The sequence below is a fragment of the Lithobates pipiens genome, unplaced genomic scaffold (assembly GCF_037356315.1).
Source record: "Lithobates pipiens isolate NorthernLeopardFrog02 unplaced genomic scaffold, aLitPip1_a1.2 Scaffold_16, whole genome shotgun sequence".
NCBI lineage: Eukaryota > Metazoa > Chordata > Amphibia > Anura > Ranidae > Lithobates > Lithobates pipiens.
In genome coordinates this window covers 434,271,663-434,293,619 of record NW_027507748.1, presented here as the reverse complement: position 1 = coordinate 434,293,619, position 21,957 = coordinate 434,271,663, and the positions used below count along the sequence as shown (strand labels likewise).

Sequence of the window (21,957 nt, the reverse complement as noted above, 5' to 3'; positions counted from 1 at the left end):
ATCGGCACTCACCAAACTTATACTAGCACCAAATTAGCAGAAGGAGCCCAAACGGTGGCTCTAAAGAGCTGAAAAACCACATAGTACATCACTACGTTCATAAATGTTAGCCAACAATTGTGTGACTGTGTGTATGCAAGACAAGTTTGAGCCAACACCCCAGGGCCAAATCCACGGTTTTGTTGTCGAAAAGTCTGATTGTGTGTACAAGGCATAAGAATAATGAGTTTGTGTGATCCCTATATGCTGTCCCATAAATAATCCTTATTGGTTGACTGTGCAGTATGATCAATGGATATATTCTAGATATATAATTATTGCCCCAAACCTCTGCACAATAATTAAAATATGGATGAACTATTGAACAATATAAAATACAGAGTGATTTATAATACAGAACATGTCTTACTAAATTTAAAGCTGCTAAAGTTTTTGATACTTTGAACTGCACATGCTTTTAATATGTGATTTCCATCACATTTGATCATCTGTTATCACCCCGAGAGGTTTAATTTCATTAACTCTTTCTATATTAACCCCTTCCATCTGAATATCTATTTGTGTGTTAATTCTGCAGTTCCATAAGATTTTGTTCAGGTTTATTGATAATTTATTTCTATTAAACCATGATTTCAATTTCCTCAATTCTATATTAATCACCTGTATTGGACACTGCAAATCACTGCCCGAACAAAAAATATTAGTATCATCAGCAAATAGCACCATCTTCAAAACTTTTAACACCATACATAAATCATTGATATAACGAATAAACTATTTAGGGCCCAACACTGACCCCTGAGAGACACTACAAGTAATGTCCAAACATGATGAACAATAATCATACAATCCCACAAACTGCCTCAAGCTGTAATTGCGTTAGGTAAATTTATCTGTGCTCACTGTAATCAGTGCAGCTGCATGTGATTAGTTAGGGCAGTGTTTCAGCTGCTGCTGGTTTGCCTTTTACATCTGCTTTCCAGAGAGCTGGAGAACTCTCTGGAACATGTGTGTGAAACAATGCAAATTATCACATGAATATTTATACAGCACTGGCCAATCTCAGGGACAATGGCCCTGAAGGTTGCTGGGAGTCTGTATAAAAACTCTGAGACACATAGCTTCTGGGTCTTTTCCTTCTTCTGCCACGTGTTTGCTGTTTGTGAGGCCTCAGGTGGTCGACCTGAGAGCGTGAATGCTGACGATAAACAGAGCTGAATGGGGGCTGTCTTCTGAAGTACTAGTCTGGTATCACAGGTCTCGCATAGAAGTTGAAAGGAGGAAACCAACTTTCCCTGAACATTTGTGAGTAGTAGATCTTAGAGACTTTCGAGCTGCTTCCACCTCTTGTCTAGAGAGTCAGTTGTGTGCTTCTTTAAAGGGGACACCAGATGGTGTCCTGAGGAGCTTAGTCTATCTAGCTCTTTGTGAAGGGACTCTGCTCTTGGTGCTATCAAGAAAGAACTCTTCTTTTAACTGCTTCTACTACAAGCCACAGGTTGCCATTGCAAGGACTTCTGCTTCAGCTTTTCAGAAAGGAATTTTTGTCCTCAACCTGTCCTACTTTTGGAATGTCCCACTCAATTCCCTCCATCCTATTCCAGTTACTCCAAAAGTAAAATACAACATAAAGAACACCCCTAGACTGGTTTTTGAGGCAGAGAGTGACTGTGATTGTGTGCTTAACTGCAGAGCAATCTACTGGGGTAATTTCCAGTGGCTCCTTCAGGGGTAGTGTTCGATTTTTTTTTGCATAGTCATAGAGTTGGGATGTTATTTTTTTCTGAAAACATGAAAAAGTGTGAGGAAATTTCTCCAAAGTGAGTGATATCCTCTTGTAGTTGTCACCGCAGCAATTGGTGAAAGATTTCCCCTCCTGTTCCAGTAAGAAAATTTTAAATATTCCTTAACTTCCCGGTAACAACTCTTACTAAAACAAACAGAAAGGGTTAATCCCCCAGTAGAGACAGAGACAGCAACAACAACAAAACAACAAGTTTGATAATATTTTCTTACTTCAAACAAAATTGAAAAAAAAAAAAGTTTGGCTTTATATACATTTAAAGTTGTACATCTAACTAAGCAAGGGGTGTGTAAAGCCCCATATACACTTACATCAGATTTTCTGCTGATTTTTGTCTTCAGATTTACCAAAACCATGTAGTGCAAGGGCCTGTCTGATTGCATACAAATTGAAACTCCTAAGGTTTGACCTCATATTATATGGTTTTGGTAAATCTGAAGGAAAAAATCAGCAGAAAATCTGATAGTGTGTATGGGGCTTAAGACTGCTGCAAACAAAATGCTGTTCTCATAGAGAGCATCCATCCTTATCTACAGCAAGCTGCTTGAGAAAATGTTACACTGGCACAAGGACTAAATTAACAATTACTTTGAACATAAAATGATTAAAGTAGCATTCCAGGTAAATCCTAACTATACCTAAATCTATTCCCAGACCCATTCTAAGCCTATTTTAACTACCCTGTGAATGATGAAAAAAAGTCAGGTAGAATTGGCGCTATACCCTTAAATAAAATGTGTGTCACTCTATTAATTAATACAATTTTTCCTAATCCGTGCAATTGGTTAAACAGTTATACATCCATAAAAAATAAAGGTTGTGAAACAAAAACAAAAAAAAATAAAAAAATTGGTGATATAAACCTAGTGAAAAATACTGAAATAAATAAATAAATGTAATATTATTATCCTATAAACATAAAATGTAGACAAGTCCTTTGTAATATATTAAACAGTTCATAATCCAAATGGTGCCTCGTGCAAATATCCAAAGAAAATCCCCGGTGCGCTTTGGTGAAAATGAATTATATTGCGCTCACCAGATCTTTACCCCTACTGGGGGAAAACCGCCTTCACAGTGTATAGCCCCTGTGTCGCTCTCTGGCATCTCCCTGGGAACTTGGTTATTCATCCATCCACAGTTTAGATTCTCATTTAAACGTTACATGTAAAAAGGAGGAGAATCCATAGTGTAGTATGTCTTCAAGAAAGGTTTATTGAAAACAGAAAACTACTCACATCCTATCAGCGTCTTGATGACATCAGCGCGACGAAACCGGTAGGCATGGCTATAGAGAAGTGACCTCTTTTGAATACACTGCAGTAGCTGGCAGTGTGAGAATTTCTCATAGCGAGTCTTGCTCTGATAAGATGTGAGTAGTTTTCTGTTTTCAATAAACCTTTCTTAAAGACATACTACACTATGGATTCTCCTCCTTTTTACATGTAACGTTTAAATGAGAATCTAAACTGTGGATGGATGAATAACCAAGTTCCCAGGGAGATGCCTAGAGAGCGACACAGGGGCTATACACTGTGAAGGCGGTTTTCCCCCAGTAGGGGTAAAGATCTGGCGAGCGCAATATGATTCATTTTCACCAAATCGCACTGGGGATTTTCTTTGGATATTTGCACGAGGCACCATTTAGATTATGAACTGTTTAATATATTACAAAGGACTTGTCAGCATTTTATGTTTATAGGATAATAATATTACATTTATTTATTTATTTCAGTATTTTTCACTAGGTTTATATCACCATTTTTTTTGCTTTGTTTCACAACCTTTATTTGTATGGATGTATAACTGTTTAACCAATTGTACAGATTAGGAATAATTTTATTAATTAATAGAGTTCCACATATTGTCACACATTTTATTTAAGGGTATAGCGCCAATTCTACCTGACTTTTTTTCACATGCTAATAAGCCCCACCCATTTTCGGGGGGGGGGGGGTATACCAAGTAGAGGCAGCTCGTACCTCAAAACATTTTAAGACATTTAAGAATTTTTCAGTAGTATCACAATTTTATATGTAATCTCACTTTTTTCCAAACACCGATCCGGGGCTATTATATATACACATATATATTTTTTCAGCAGGAGGTCCCTGCAAAATGGTATGGACACTAATATCTTAACAATTTGTATAACAACGATAGCAATTTTATAGCGCTAACAAGTTGAGGATTAGTGGCAATAAATATATTAATTTAAAGGTATAGCGCCATTTCTACCAGATTCCTTTTTCACCCTGTGAATGATGTCTATAACTTAAGCTGAGGACACTCCGGTCCAGTCATATGATCGGGTCCCAGCAGCCGCTTCAGTGTAGAGAAGGGAGAGCCGGCAATGTATGCCCCATATTAGGCCTATGGGGGACCTCATCAAGCAGGCTCTGCAGCTGTTGTTGGTGATCTCTCCTCTTCACCAAAGCTGGCCGCTGGAGAGATCATGTGACCAGACTGGAGAACACTTAGAATAAATAAGTATAGACATCTTTCCTTTACAGGGTAGTTAGAATAAGCATAGAATGGGGGTGGGAGCAGGTTTAGGTACAGTTAGGATTTGACTAGAATACTACTTTGACATGTATTATTTTGCTGCACCCTAAGATTAGGTAACTACCTTTGAGTAAGCTTTAACTGGACTTTAAAGGGTCAGTCCACACAAAACAAAGTTGTTGCTATAGTTGGGCCCTGGTGGGCTGAGTCAACCATTGGCTTGTTAAATGTCTTCTATACCCCAACAACAAGATCTCTCTTCCATAAATATTCTGAGTCTGGGAAGATTTGAGTGTTCTTGCCCATTGCATGAGCCAGGACCTTGCACTACATGCTCTATAATAGATCTAAAAAGTATAAAGTATAAAAAAAATCCAAGCCTTCCCATAAAGGACAAAATATATGTAGATCCAGGCACTCAGGCACAAATATTTCATCAATAGATCCCCAAGATATATACAGAAGTGAGCAGTTTAACTATTTAGCACCTGTTAAAAAAATAAAATGAAAGATCAACTTTGTATAGGCAGACCCTAAGAAAAAATAAAATATGATACATCCAAGAACTTAATGTGGTCTGTAAAAAAATGTTTACATATCAAATGTTTATTAAATTTCCGATAAATACTTTTCAGCAAAATGTATGACTACTTTTTTTACTTGTGTTTTTTAGATTGGGGTCTATAAAATCTGAATGAAAGATGACATGGTGAAAATATTCAGCCAAGCTAACGGAACCTTACTGCTTCATGCTACCTCAGACATCTGCTTTACTAAGTTGGCAATGATGTCTGACATGAAATCAAACTGGACCACAAATCTCAGCTATGAATCCTCTTTAAACCTGGACAATGATGCTTCCCAATCGCAACAAGCTGTAATGTCTAGAACAGGACACACGGTGGTGGCCATCTTTCTTGGATTTATTCTTGTCTTTGGGTTTCTGAACAACTTCATTGTATTGGTTCTGTTCTGCAAGTTCAAAACACTGAGAACACCTGTCAATATGATGCTGCTAAATATCAGTGTCAGTGACATGCTAGTGTGTGTGTCTGGTACAACCCTGAGTTTTACATCCAGCATTCAAGGGGAATGGATTGGTGGAGATTATGGTTGCCAGTGGTATGGATTTGTCAATTCTTGTTTTGGTAAGTAAATCTTTTTTTTTTTACACATATGTTCCAAAAATACTACTTTACATGACATTTTTGCAAAACATCACTTGGACATGCTAGAGTCCACATTTTTATTGTTTGTCTTAATCTGATGTTGAGTTGTCTTATGGCAGAGGAGCACTGGATATGACCAGAGCTGGGACCAAGATTTACATCAATTCCATTGTGCTGTAATGAGGATATTATTAGGGTCTTGGATTATGATTATTATCATATTGACAGTTAGAACATTGCTTTAATGCTGGCTGTATACCAACTGATGCTGACTAGTGATGCATCCACTCTCAAAGCATAATCATATTCTGTAGCATTAAGGCTCTATGTATACATATGCTAATTGTTTTCATGGGCAATTTAATATTGCGTAGGAGTGTTGCAGTATACTGGTATCCACTTTCCTTTTTTTTGCACCCCAGCATGCATACATGGATTAATGTACTCACCTCACTACAATACAATACATCCAATGAAGAATACAAGCATTGCATGAGGCCAGTACATTTTTGGTCTATGAATGTGTATTGAGGGCCCAATGTAAATGAATGGGTAATGTGCAAAAATGTATGCTTGAGTGTAAATAGGCCCTTAAAAATAATACTTAGATATGACAAAGCTGCCACTGCACTTGAAAACATTTCATAAAGAAGTTTAATCAAATATCAAACATGGCACACGGAATATATTAACATGACAGTAAAACTGATCTTTTTGCTTTATATACATTAAGGGAGTTGTGCTAAGTTTAGATGCTCTTAAATGAATGAAGTTAAGCTATTGAGAAAAAAAAAACGAAAATGACCTATATGCTACTGTCAATCAAAAGTGGTAAGGCAGCAATATATGTTGTCAACCAAAGTCCCCACTTTAAGATAGTCTAAAATAACCAGTTATTCTACTTTTCAGTTTAGTCTTCATTTTCTTTAACAGGGTAACAGTGCTGCAATCACTGTAGCATTGCCACACTGTGCTACTGCTGTAGCTGTCACAAAAAGTTTTCTCTGGAGTTATGATTTAATGTGGATGTAAATCCTCACATATACCCAGTGAAGTGAAAAACCTCAAATGATATGCAGGGATGAAACAAATCTCCCTACATAAGTTGTACATGTATACATGCGGTCTTCAGCTTTATATATCCTTTAGAAAGTGCACATTGAGTTACAGATTTTTTTATCCCTGTTCAGGACAGAGTGTAAAGTTTGGTCATACAGCCAAAACAGCTGATTTAAGGAAAAGCACATACCCCCACTGCACATTGGCAAAGGAAGGTAGAAATGTGCAGAGCTCTGCCGTGAAAAGCCAAGCTGCCTGCTAAACTATTTATAGCAACCTCCTACGACACAAATTTCAGGCTGCTTTTATCTCCTGTGTCAGAGAACTTGTCAGAAGTTATCAGGCTGATAACAGAGCTGTGGAGCAAGAGAAAGCCATGGGACTCTGGAGTGCTTTGGAGAGAGATAAGACACTATAGATATACTGTATGTGCCCTGCTCAAATTTCATGAATCTGGTTTACATCCACTTTAATATTTATATGGTAAAGTACGTTTTCAGGAGGACAATTAACCTAGGTTCACACTGAATGCGGGTTTGAAATCTTGAGAGTTCAGCTGAACTTGCACGATTTCCAACCGGCATTTCATTCCGACTTCGAGCGATCTGAGAGACATCTGTACCAGTTCCTGCACAGATGTCTATTTAAATTTTCCCCAAAGTCACTAAAAGTAGTGCAGGAACTACTTTTGGGAATCGGAGCGGCACCGCAAAGTCGGTGTCGCACAGATTCGGACGGTGGCGCTGTTGGCAATAGGCTCCAATTTGGCATGCGATTTCACATGTCAAATCACTTGTAAAATTGGCCCAGGGCTTAGGGCTTAGAGGAAGCTGCAGGTACAACCCAAATATTGTAGATATCTAGAGCCACAGTTTCAGATGTTTACATGAATACTCTGGTAACATAAGCATATTGTTTTATGCTATGGGGGTGGATAAGGAGAGAGGACCAGACATGCAACTCCAAGTATCAACTTTATTTAGGAAAAATAAATGAATTGAAATTGGTTGCTCCCCAAGATGGGATGGATGAGGTTTTAGGTTTTCCCATGGACATCAGGCGATGATCATTATATATCTACATCTAGTTTTGGAAAGAGATTCCAGATTTTATGGAAAAGTTAAACTTTTTAATCCTGCATTTTCCAAAATGACTGTCAAATTAATTAGTGAGATAGAAAGTTATTTTATTCTTTCATTTTTCTATGACTGCCACCGTAAAAACCACCAGCTATGAAATATTTTTCCAATTTTATAGCAATATATTCTTTTGACAAATCTGTATGCAACTTTCTCTGTTTGATGCTAATAATCAAACTAAACTTTATTTTTTATTTTTTAGCTAACCCTGATTGACATTTGCCATTTTTTTTTCAATAGTTATACATGTGTTACTTTTTCAGCGTGCAATTTTTTTAATTGGACTTGTTCTTATTTCAATAGCAGCATGTAAGGAAAGTCACTCTACAAATACCGCCTACTGCACAGCACTGCTGGTATATTTCTTAATTTGTTCACTTGGGCCTTATCAATTGCAAATAACACATTTGAACATTTTACCTGCTGTTTAAAACTGCAGTTACCTCCTACACTTTAACTTTAGTATTTGATTTTCTGTTATGTTGAATGTAGATAAGGCTAGTTGCCTCTCTGCCGCTCTTTGATTTTATTCTGCTGCATTAACAAGTGAATAACAATTTTATAAACATGTTTTTCCTCTTTTGTTTAACATAGCTTTATTGTATTTATCATCACAAGGATTCCAATTGGTTTGGAAGGAGGCTCTAACTGGCTTCAAAAAGGATGGGCTCAGGGAGCAGAGCACTGCGCTCGGAGCCCACCTAGTTGTGTGACATTAGCAAAATAATGTTCGCTAATGTCTTCCCGTTTCTTCTCCCAGCCAAATAGGAAGCGGGTCCTATGACCAAATTGGCTGCAAGTCCTAACTCCTGATTTGCCGGGAGGAGAAGCGACCACTGAGACTCAGGGTGAGACGTGGGGGGGGAGCCACCAAAGCCGCCACCTGGATGGGGTAAGTGTGGGGCTGGCAGGGGGCCTGGCAGGCGGAGGTCGAGTGATGTGGTGATCAAGTGATAGGGGAAGCAGCAATCGATCGAGCAGCATGGATGTAAATTTAGGTTCAATTTTCTACTTGTTATGCAAACGCAATAGCCATTTAAATACTGTGCACTTTTTTTTAGCTCATTTATCAAAAAGATATGATAAGGATAAGCATAGTTGTAGGCTAAATGTCCTTCTTCCTCTGCAATAGGCTAAAAAGGTATCAATACTATTATTACTAACATATAACTCTAAGCTGTAAGATTTCTGGTTTGCATTATCTGGTCCACTGATACCAAAAATATACAGTATCTATCTGTATCAAGAATTGTATCATTCTGATATCTATCTGATCTGATAAATATGTATAATACATACAATATTTATAGATTAGTGTGTATTAATAAATAGATAAATAGTATTAATAATGTATAATATACAGTATATTGCTTTTATGGAAAAACTGGTTGCCAGCTTAATAAAAAACAGTATCAAGCATACAGCTGAAGTTGTGAGTTTTTTTCAACCTCCTGAATACTACTGACTGACAGACACACGCGATCTCTACGCTACACTCTCCAAGAAAAAATTTCTGGTATTTGCCAGTAGATGTGAATAAAGGGGTAGGATATACACAGGGAAGTAATAGACCAAACTATAGCCATTACCATGTACATAGCCTATATATAGCCATGTGGCCATGTCCACTGCTTAAATATGTGTAGCGGGTGTCTCGTTTCTCCCACAACCCCGCTAAGCTGGCTGGAGCAATGTACACAGGCTTTCCAGCTTGAATTAGAGAGAAAGCACCTGTCAGTGTCTTCATGGGCTTTTTCACCCCCTTCGGTTGTTTTGGATCCAGACATGTCTGTCCGTTTTGGAACCATCATTTTGGAACCATTGATTTTGAACCATCACCCATCTGCATGCGGATTGGAGTTGCAGCCTTCGCATTACCATCTAGTTGAGCATCTTCCATCATTCGGTTATCCAGCACTATAAGCCTGTATGACGCACCACTGTATGGTTTGTGCGTCAATCTGTTGCGGTAAGAGTACCCACCCTCTTATCAGTCTATGCTTGTTTTACCATCATAGTTCATTCTGAATATATGTTCCCTGCTCCAGTTCGGGATTTAAGAACAAGTCATTCATTCATTGGACATTTATATGTGGACATTGGCCATTTGACCAGCGCCCACTGCTGTTCTATATGGCACATGGTTTGTTTTGTTCACAGTAAACTAAAGTTTTTTTCATTGTGATCTAATCACTCACTACGGCCTCTGTCTTTGGGGGTCTCATTAGCGCTACACTATTTCGTTTTATAAAAAAACTCACTGTGCCTCTTACTAAATACCTTGGAATTAGACTTGTGCACAACGGAAAATTTTGTTTAGTTTCGGTTCGTTGTCATTCGTAAAATACATAATTTCGTTATATTCGTTATGTTACGTTAATACGTTTTCGGATAATTCGTTATTATTCATAGAGTGTCGAATTCATTCATTCATATTAGTTGAAATTCGCTATTTATGTATGTATAGACATTCGTGATAATGATTCGTAATTTGGAAAGTCATTTGTTTATTGAATCTTTTAACACACACAATGACAATGTCTCTTCTCCTCGGCTCAAATACAATACAACAAATACAATACAACACCCTTCTAACTCAGTTCTCAGGAATGCACTTTGCCAGTAATCCATCCTCCGGCACAAAATTAATTAGCTGATTGGACTATAAGATTTATTTTGAGCTGACCTTTTGTTTCATTAGATCTTTAAAGAATTACCGAATCATGTTGAATTCATTCGTTATATTTCTTTCATATTCGTTGTAATTCGTTATTTTTTTATTCGGACATTCGGATGCATTTTTCCAACTTGCTGGTAAAATTTTCCGACAAAATGCTCCGAACGGACATACTCCGATCATGTGTAGTCTACTCCGACGGACAAAGTGCCACGCATGCTCAGATCAAATTCCTAGACCAAAGCTATTGGCTACTAGCCTGAATGTAGTCCCGTCCTAACGAAATAACGTCATCACATTATGTACAATCGGATTTTCCGACAACTTAGTCCGACCGTGTGTATGCAACATCACTTCCGGACCTCTTCCGGAATTAATCCGTCGGAATTACTCAGATGGATTTGGTTGTCGGAATCTCCGACCATGTGTACAAGGGCTTACTGTCTGTTATTCTTCCACAGAAATATTGCAGTAAAGACAGTTTCTGTGTTTTATCATAATGTGTGTGTTTCTCATTGGTCATTGCACTTACACTATTGCCAGGTGTGCCAGAGGGGGCTGAGACTGTTATTAGGGTTTAGAGGCAGAGTAACGAACTAACTTAAGCAGCTCCTGTGGGGGTATCGCTACATATGTGGAAGCATGCTATCCACTATCCCTGTTTTTACCCCACTATCCTTGGCCTTATGGTTAGCAAATAAATGAGACCAGGTGACATCATTGGTTCCCAAGGTCATGGCAAGTGCTGGCACTCGCTGCTGCATCCTTAACAACTATTGACAGCGGAGGAAGGAACCTGCCATATATAGCAATAGTGGAAAAGCACTGATATATATCCTGTTTGGCACCAGCCAAGCAAACTAAAAATCTACCATTCTGACAGATACCTGAACAAGCAAAGGTTCTGTTTTTGGACTGAACCAAGTGTTCATCCCTTGTGGATATAGCATTCTTTAATATGTATTGCTATCTACAAACGCTTGATGTTTCTAGGAAAGATAGATTTGAGCTTTTCATGGGTGTACAGGGGTCAGTGCCATATCTTTGAAAATGGCAATACATGCAAATCATCAGTCTATTTTTATATTGATATACTGATGTGTTATTTATAGCTAGAAAAAGGTAGAAGGCTGATGCCTTTTGCCAAACTTGAAACAGAATGGTTGCAATTTAAGGTTATTTCATCATTCAAGAATATAAATTTCCTTTTATATGGTGATGTGAATTCTGAATGTGTTTGGAATGGAATATATAGGCCTTAACAAAGAATGGTCTGCTTTAGCTAGCATCCAAAGTTATTGTTGGGATTCCTTGTAGAATTTTTTTATTTTTGTCTTTTGAGTCAAATAACTTTTTATTCAGACAAATACCAGGGTACAAACATACAGTACCTTGAAAAAGTATTCATACCCTTTGCAATTTTCTAAATTTTGTCATGTTACAACCAAAAATGTAAATGTATTTTATGAGGATTTTATGTGATAGTCCAACACAAAGTGGCACATAATTGTGAAGTGGAAGGAAAATGATAAATGGTTTTTCAAATAAATATCTGAAAAGTGTGGCGTGCCTTTGTATTCAGTCCCCCGAGTCAATACTTTGTAGGAACTACCTTTCGCTGCAATTACAGCTTTCCATCAACTCTGACCTGCTTCCCTGTCCCTGCTGAAGAAAGGCATCCCTACAACATGATGCTGCCACCACCATGTTTCACGGTGTGGGGATGGTGTGTTCAGGGTGATGTGCAGTGTTAGTTTTCCACCACACATAGCGTTTTGCTTTTAAGCCAAAATGTAAAATTTTGATCTCATTTGACCAGAACACCTTCTGGCTTCTCACAAACTGCAAACAGGACTTCTGATGGCTTTCTTTCAACAATGGCTTTCTTCTTGACACTCTTTCATAAAGACCAGATTTGTGGAGTGCACGACTAATAGTTGCCAGCTTAGATGGACAGCCATGTCTTGGTAGTTTTGCAGTTGTGCCATACTCTTTCCATTTTTGGATGATGGATTGAACACTGCTCCATGAGATGTTCAAAGCTTGGGGTATTTTCTTATAACCTAACCCCGCATTAAACTTCTCCACAACTTTATCCCTGACCTGTCCGGTGTGTTTCTTGGCCTTCATGATGCTGTTTGTTCACTAAGGTTCTCTAACATACCTCTGAGGGCTTCACAGAACAGCTGTAACGAGACTGAGATTAACCACCTTCAGACCGGACCATTTTGCTGGTAAATGACCAGAGGTCTTTTTACAATTTGGCACTGCGCTGCTTTAACTGGTAATTGTGCGGTCATGCAATGTTGTACCCAAACAAAATTTGCGTCCTTTTCTTCCCACAAATAGAGCTTTCTTTTGATGGTATTTGATTGCCTCTGCGATTTTTATTTTTTGCGATATAAACGTAAAAAGACCGCAAATTTTGAAAAAAAATGATATTTTCTACTTTTTGTTATTAGAAAAATCCAATAAACTCAATTTTAGTCATACATTTAGGCCAAAATGTATTCAGCCACATGTCTTTGGTAAAAAAAAAGTCAATAATTGTATATTTATTGGTTTGTGCAAAAGTTGTCACATCTACAAACTAAGGTACGTTTTCTGGAATTTACGCAGCTTTTAGTTTACGACTGCCTATCTCATTTCTTGAGGTGCTAAAATGGCAGGGCAGTACAAACCCCCCCCAAATGACCCCATTTTGGAAAGTAGACACCCTAAGGAAATTGATAAGTGGCATGTTGAGCCCATTGAATATTTTATTTTTTTGCCTCAAGCGATTGAATAATGACAAAAAAAAATTTTTTTTTTTTTTTTTTACACAAAGTTGTCACTAAATGATATATTGCTCACACATGCTATGGGCATATGTGAAATGACACCCCAAAATAAATTCTGCTGCTTCTCCTGAGTACGGGGATACCACATATGTGGGACTTTTTGGGAGCCTAGCCGCGTACGGGGCCCCGAAAACCAAGCACCGCCTTCAGGCTTTCTAAGGGCGTAAATTTTTGATTTCACTTCTCACTACCTATTACAGTTTTGAAGGCCATAAAATGCCAAGATGGCACAAAACCCCCAAAAATGACCCCATTTTAGAAAGTAGACACCCCAAGCTATTTGCTGAGAGGCATTTTGAGTCCATGGAATATTTTATATTTTGCCACAAGTTGCGGGAAAATTACAAACTTTAATTTTTTTTTTTTTTTTTTTCACAAAGTTGTCACTAAATGATATATTGCTCACACATGCTATGGGCATATGTGAAATGACACCCCAAAATAAATTCTGCTGCTTCTCCTGAGTACGGGGATACCACATATGTGTGACTTTTTGGGAGCCTAGCCGCGTACGGGGCCCCGAAAACCAAGAACCGCCTTCAGGTTTTCTAAGGGCGTAAATATTTGACTTCACTCCTCACTACCTATTACAGTTTTGAAGGCCATAAAATGCCAAGATGGCACAAAACCCCCACAAATGACCCCATTTTAGAAAGTAGACACCCCAAGCTATTTGCTGAGAGGCATGTTAAGTCCATGGAATATTTTATATTTTGCCACAAGTTGCGGGAAAATTACAAACTTTTTTTTTTTTTTTTTTCACAAAGTTGTCACTAAATGATATATTGCTCACGCATGCCATGGGCATATGTGAAATGACACCCCAAAATAAATTCTGCTGCTTCTCCTGAGTACGGGGATACCACATATGTGGGACTTTTTGGAAGCCTAGCCGCGTACGGGGCCCCGAAAACCAAGCACTGCCTTCAGGCTTTCTAAGGGCGTTACAGTTTTGAAGGCCATAAAATGCCAAGATGGCACAAACCCCCCCCAAATGACCCCATTTTGGAAAGTAGACACCCCTAAATTTAAGGGTACACTAGTGAGACTAGGTAATAAATGGCGGGTGCCCTGAAACTATAAAAAAAATTACTAACCAACCAGCGTCACCTGTAACAGTTATATGGTGATCACTGGTGAAAGGGTTAACTAGGGGGCAATCAGGGGGCTTTATGCGGTAGTATATGGGGGTCCCTGGCGCTATAAAAAGCTGCGGCGAACCTAAATACCTACCTGCCTAACTAGCGTCACCTGTGACACTAATACAGTGATCAGAAAAACGATCGCTTATTAGGCTGGGTTCACGCTGGAGCGATGCGGGAACGCCACGAATCCGCGGCGGGTTCCCGCATCACATGCCTCCCGGCGGCAGTTCACACTGCCCTATGCGAACTGCTGGGAGTGTCAGTGAAATGTTAATGACACCCCCAGATCAGTTCGCATATCGCAGTGCGATCTGCAAACTCGGATCGCATGGTGTGAACACCCATGCGATCCGATTCTGCTGCGGACCAAAAAAAGGGTCCCGTGCGAGTTTGCGGCGGGTGCGACACGAATTCAGCCATACTATCTGTATGGCTGAACTCGAATCGCACAGAGATCGGATGTGATTTGCACTGCAGTGCGGTGTGAATCACATCCGTTCTCATAAACCGCTGCAATGTGAACCCAGCCTTAGTGACACTGGCGACGGGGGGTGATCACGGGGTTAAACCTTTATTGGGGGGGTTAGGGGGGTACCTTAGAACTAAAGGGGGCTAACCCTAACTGCCCTAACAGTTATTACAGTCACAAATGACACCCGCCGGGTGATCAGGGGGTTAAACCTTTATTAGGTAATAAATGGCGGGTGCCCTGAAACTATAAAAAAATAACTAACCAACCAGCGTCACCTGTAACAGTTATATGGTGATCACTGGTGAAAGGGTTAACTAGGGGGCAATCAGGGGGCTTTATGCGGTAGTATATGGGGGTCCCTGGCGCTATAAAAAGCTGCGGCGAACCTAAATACCTACCTGCCTAACTAGCGTCACCTGTGACACTAATACAGCGATCAGAAAAACTATCGCTTATTAGGCTGGGTTCACACTGGAGCGATGCGGGAACGCCATGAATCCGCGGCGGGTTCCCGCATTGCATGCCTCCCGGCGGCAGTTCACACTGCCCTATGCGAACTGCTGGGAGTGTCAGTGAAATGTTAATGACACCCCCAGATCAGTTCGCATATCGCAGTGCGATCTGCAAACTCGGATCGCATGGTGTGAACACCCAATGCGATCCGATTCTGCTGCGGGCCAAAAAAAGGGTCCCGTGCGAATTTGCGGCGGGTGCGGCGGGTGCGGCGGGTGCGACACGAATTCAGCCATACTATCTGTATGGCTGAACTCGAATCGCACAGAGATCGGATGTGATTTGCACTGCAGTGCACTTTGTGCCACTTTGTGTTGGACTATCACATAAAATCCCAATAAAATACATTTACGTTTTTTGGCTGTAACATGACAAAATATGGAAAATAACAAGGGGTATAAATACTTTTTTAAAGGCACTGTACATAAGGATATAGATGTGAAGGACTTTCCAGAATATGTCATAGAATCAATGAGGACCATACATGAAAAAGAGATTAAAGCAGTGCAATGAAAAAATAATGTATATTGTACCCAAAAACACAGTGCACAATAATAAATTGAATCAAGGTGGGAGGTAACAGACCCTTTTATATTCTGCAAAGAAAACAGGACAGGTAAAGGAAAAAGAAGGAACATAGATAAAAACAGAGTAACGCTCAAAAGCCACCACATAAAAGGATGTAGTACCTACCCCAGGGAAATTATAGGAAGGGTGGACACATTATCCCGCTACTAGAGTTCGAAAATCGGCTGAATCGATATAAGCGCATTAGTACGTCCACGTAGTGAGTATTTTCCTGGGGTCCAAATTATCTTCTGCAACCAGTGTTTCCATAGCCATGATATTGTTAAGAACAGTGGCAGCTGGTGTTTTTTTTGGGGGGGGGGGCAGCAAACATTTACCCCCTGGGCAGCCAGTCGGCCGCACCTCTGTCGGTTCAGCGCTTAACCCATCTAGGTGGCGGGCATCCTGTGTCCTTTTCTTCATCACGGCAGCTTCCACTGTGCATCTCCTCACCTCCTCCTAGGTGTTCAATAGGATCGCCTGTCCTTTCAGCCAATCGGGTAACGGGTCTCAAGACCCACTTCCTGATTGGCTGGGAGGAGGTGCAAAGTTACAAATAGTGATTATTCAATCGCTATTGTAACACACCTGGGTGGGCACCATTCACATTCTCTGCACCCCGGGCCTGGCTCTAATTAGGGGCTTCAAAAAACACCCCCCTCGTTGGAATTCATGTGTCTGGTGTCCTGCATAGGTTGGTGCCTGTGCACCATTAATGGACGGGCCGCCCCTGGTTAAGAATCTGGGCCCACTCCAAAAAGGTGAGGAGATGAAGAAGATGCCCGATGACCTTTTTGCTTTTGGATATGGACCCAGGAAACATCGACAGCAGGGCAACCTCAAAATGACCTGGATTTCAGACAAACACATAGAGTTATAAGACAGAAGTGTGTTCCCTTTCAGACATTTTATTAGAATAACGAGAAACTGTGGTGGTTACAGAAATGTAGAGATGTTAAACAGAAACTTTGGAAAAGAGGGTAATGGTTGTGGTTGGTTAATCAGAATTATAGAGTTAGAATTTATTAGGTTTTTAAAGTATGTGTGAACTTTTTTATTTTTGGTAAGGGTTAGAACCCATCTGAGTTGTATGGCTCTCTGTATCCCTGCTGGGTAGTGCCACCCTCACTTTGTGTGCTGTTGACAAATGTCCCTGGTACATAAAATAGTGGGAGACACAAAATATTTATGCTGTAATGGAAACAGGAGGTGGAGAGAAATCTTCCTAAGGGGAGAAACATTTTCTATTGATAACCTTTCCCTTTGGAGAGATCTCATTTTATTTCCTGCTGTGTCTCTGTGACAGGAGAAATGTTCATGATAAGACAAAGACTACAAAACAATCTGCCAGGGTGCCTAAATATTCTCTACTCCATCCTATTAAATAAATAAAAAAAGTTTTAGCTTTACATATTCTTAATCGATATGTATGAGGGAGGATATAAGATGGACCCTATCACCTTCCTTTCTACATTATTCCTCTTCAATCACCCCTTTATGAAGATCTAGGTTATATTCTGCAAATAAATAAAAAAATAAAGTTTATTCTGATAAATATTTTTCCAACAACCACCATTTACCAATCATTTATTTATATTGAGTTTTCTCCGGGGAGCATGATCTGTTTGCCCTTTCTAAAATCTCAAATTAATTCAGCACTACAATGGTGGAGATAACACCCAATCTTTTACAAATTCAATTTAATACATAGCAAAGCTAATACACAATCAAAGCTCCAATGCTCAATATTTCCATTGGACACAGGTAACACTTTGAGAGGGGCGGCAAATTGAGGCCTAAGACACATGGTCGGCAACCCATCAATTGCGGTGCACCTGTTGACCGCGCGCAGGTGACAGGTAGATTGTGAACGTGGAAAGCTTGCAAAAAGATCTGAACAAATTAATGGGGGGGGGGGGGGGGCAACTAAATGGCAAATGAGGTTCAATGTAGAAAAAATTAAAATAATGCATTTGGGTGGCAAAAATATGAATGCAATCTATACACTGGGGGGAGAACCTCTGGAGGAATCTAGGATGGAAAAGGACCTGGAGGTCCTAGCAGATGATAGGCTCAGAAATGGCATGCAATGCAAAGCTGTTGCTAACAAAGCAAACAGAATATTGGCATGCATTAAACAGGGGATTCATTCCAGAGATAAAATGAGACCTTTCCCACTCTACAAGACTCTGGTCCGGCAGCACCTAGAGCATGCTGTCCAGTTCTGGGCACCACTCCTCAGGAAGGGTGTACTGGAAATGAAGCAAGTACAAAGAAGGGCAACAAAGCTAATAAAAGGGTCTGGAGGATATTAGTTATGAAGAAAGGTTGCGAGCACTGCACTTATTCTCTCTGGAGAAGAGACACTTGAGAGGGTAGAGCGGCAAGGATGTGGAATTCCCTTCCACAGGCGGTGGTCTCAGCAGGGGGCATCGATAGTTTCAAGAAACTATTAGATAAGCACCTGAACAACCACAACATACAGGGATATGCAAGGTAATACGGACATATAATCACACACGTAGGTTGGACTTGATGGACTTGTGTCTTTTTTCAACCTCACCTACTATGTAACTGTAGCGATGCCACTTTGGACAAAGTGTCTGTCATGTACAAATTTAGTTGGTCATGTGTACAGTTAGGTGCACATAACAGGCCAGAACCAGGCCTGGTTGGACGTTTTGGGTATCAGCTTCCCTGGAGCCAATCAGTGGGTGCACCGGGCCCTGCTGAGGAGTCTGGGGAAGTCTATTTAAGATGTTGAAGTCACGTGTTTCGGGTTCGTTCGTGAGGCCCTAGCGGTCTGTTCCTGATTCTGGACCGGGGTAGCCCCGCGAGGGGTCCCGGTTACAAGAGCGTTCGTTGCTCCACAACATGCTTCGGTTGGCTAACCCCAATAAACCCGCCTGGTCTGGGGTAGGGATCCGTCTGTTCCCAAGTCTCGGAACCAGCTGGTCCGAGGCGCAATAACTGAGGGAGGATTCAAGGCGTCCGGTGTGCTCTCGGCTTGGAGGGGCACCGCAGCTCATGTAAGGGACCGGGGGAGGACTCTTCAGAGGAGGGCCAACAAGCTGGTATCCTGAGAAGTGCCTGGTTGCTGAGTTGTGAAGGACACTGACAAATTCACGCTTTTCCAGTACTGTCAAGGAGACAGAGAACGTTCCAGGTACTGAGGAAAAAGGTTCCTGTTCACTTCTGTTACCAGTTACTTAAGGTCAAAGATTTCACAAGTTCTGGATCAAAGTGCTGACTGCCATAACCTTTGGCTAGAGGTTTGTTCAGCCCTGAAGTGCCCAGCTGCGAGTGGCTACTCTCTGGGGGGTATTAGAGACTTTCTGATACTAGCAGTTCAAGGTGCCTGAGTTTCTTCACCCTTGCCCTCTGTTCCCATACGAGACTGTGTTGTTGGATGTTACCCCTGCAAATAAAAAAAACCTTTTCTAAAGGACTTTTATGGTGCCAGCATCCAAAGTGTTTGGGTACTAACTCTGGGAACCCCTAGACGTGGAAGAACAAGCCAAGTGGAGGTAACCGGTAAGCCCAAAAGTTAAGGCCACCCTGCAAGGGGTTATGGCCACTACATAACTATGTAAGGTTCCCCTGCCTTCTAGCTGCCGGTCCTTCTTTCCCCACCCAGCCTACAACCTCTTCAGCTGCCCCTGTTCCAGTCTCTCCCATTCTCCCTCTTTGCCTCCACAAGCCTCTCCCACTGCTGTCATCAGTGATCAGCGGAGAGCAGGAGGCAGCTTGGCACAGGACTGCAGGAGGAGGAGCTGCCCAAATTACCTTTTGAAGCTAAATTGCAAGTGATTGGTTGATAGGACACAGTAAGCAAATAATCACCAGCTTGCTAATATGGAAAGTCACTCTGCTGGCTCCTGCTCCCGGCCTCTGTCCAGAACTGTGCTGCCTTCTACTTCCAGCTGTAAGGTAGGACACTGCTATGGGAGGGAAGGGGGGTTGAGGGGGGCAGTAGGTCACTGCTATAGGGGAAAGAAGGCAGAGAACACTACTGTGTGTGTGTGTGTCTGGGAGGAGGTTATGTGAATGGAAAGAGGAAACTGTTATGGGCAGGGCCACCCCATAGCAATGTCCTCTACCACCCTTCAGATCCCCTCCCTCCCCCCCCACACACACACAGTAGTGTCCTCTGCCCCCCTTTCCCCTATAGCAGTGACCTATGGCCCCCCTCAACCCCCCACTACCTCCCAAAGCAGTGTCCTACCTCACAGCTGGGAGCCGGAGGCAGCACAGTTCTGGACAGAGGCCGGGAGCGGGAGCCAGCAGAGTGACTTTCCATAAACCTGATCCCTGCATCCCCCCAATCACCCCCCAATCCCTGTATTCTTAGCGTAACGCACTCATGATCACTGTGTTCTGAGCCTAACGCACTCCTGATCCCTGCACTCTGAGCCCAATGCATGCCTGATCCCTGCTCTCTGAGCCTAACACACTCCTGATTCCTGCATTCTGAGCCCAACGCACTCCTGATCCCTGCATTCTGAGCTTAACATACTCCTGGTCCCTGTCAGCCTAATGCACTTCTAATCCCTGCATTCTTATTCTTGGACCCCAAAAAAATGTAAACCCCCCTCCTTCACACCAAACACAGTGCAGCATGCTGCTACCTACATGATATTAATCAAGGGTTTACATCTACTTTAGCAGACCTACCAGTGCCTACAACCTTACACCAATCTTCCCCTAAAAAATGTTATCATCAACTATAACAGCTAAAGCATATTGTCAATGTGGCTGCTGTGACCTCATCCTTTCATAGTATGAAGGCTGGCTTACCCAAAAGCCCCCCTATTGGCCCTTCTAAGCCAGCTGACCTAGGTTCAAATGTTAGGCAGTATAATTATTTGCTGCTCTATAAATATGGCACTTATTATTTTAGTGACTGAAAAGGTTATATAAACGTCCCCTTTCACGGCTGAGAACTAAACTGTATGGCTACTCTCGCAAGAGGCTTTAAAAGTTTGTAGCAAATTGTGATGTCAAACCCACTTTTTTTGAAGTGATGGACATGTGCTTAAAAGTTCCCCTACATTTCAGGATCTTTAAGATGCCTGCCTGATAAAAGAGGGACAGAGTCGTCTGCGAGAAACACAGTGGCAGTGCCTGCATTATTTCCTTAAGGGACATTACCTTGAGAGCTCCACCATAACAGTTGGGCCCCTACCAGCTGGCTAACAGAAGAAATAGGGTAGCATATAATTGACTGCTGAATTACTGTATTATTCTGATATCTATCTACATCTCCCTCTGGTTAGGGTTACCCAGTACAAGGTTCAAGAGGGGTTGTGCAATTATTATGTATGCAGCATAACACTGTTTTTGCCTAATCTTTGCAGTATAATTATTCTACCGATTAACCATTGCAGTATAATTCTCTTATTTTTTGTTCATTACAGCATATTTCTATTTCTATTACTTAACCATTTGCTGTATCATTCCTGGTGTCTATGCACCCCGAGCCATTGGGGTGTATATACAGCTCCCAGCAATAAACATTCCCCGCCCAGGCAGTTGTGACAGTGTGTTCCACTGTTCACAATGTCATGGGCACAGGAAGAGGAAACCCAACACATCAAGTGGCTTGCTTCAGCACTACACTATACGACTCTGCTACTAGAACGTTAACCAGCTGGGCTATTTCTGAAAAACCTGTTCAGATCGTTGCAGCACCTGCTTTTCTTTCTGGCTAATTACTGCTTTATTTGGTTTTCTACTCCATTCTGTAAAAGACTATAATGTTGTAAATACCAGTTGGGGTGTTTTGGACTTTTTATTTATAGGGTCATCCAGTAAGAAACCAATGCAGTGGGAGAGACAACCACTCTGCTAACATCATTGCATCTCTACTATAGAGCTGGTTCGATAGTTTTATATTTTTATACTATTTTATTTTTTATTTCAAGTTATAATACAATCTTTATGCAACCATCCATACTCTCAGACAGGGTGAATGTATGTTGTTAAATTTACACAGATACATATGCTGATAGCTTGGGGCAAAAGTAATTTCAAGGACAAATCACTCACTTATGTGCATATGCTCAAT

The 21,957-nt window shown here is 41.0% G+C and overlaps 1 protein-coding gene across 1 annotated transcript in view; it reads left to right on the top strand.

Moving 5' to 3' along the window:
• The window catches only part of LOC143983200 (pinopsin-like), a 343,478-nt gene that overhangs the window by 118,884 nt on the left and 202,637 nt on the right, over positions 1 to 21,957 (top strand). The window contains exon 2 of the mRNA XM_077482628.1: positions 4,983 to 5,457. Within this exon, the coding sequence (XP_077338754.1) occupies positions 5,004 to 5,457 (454 nt within the window). The 5' untranslated portion in view covers positions 4,983 to 5,003. The remainder of the gene's footprint in view (positions 1 to 4,982; positions 5,458 to 21,957) is intronic.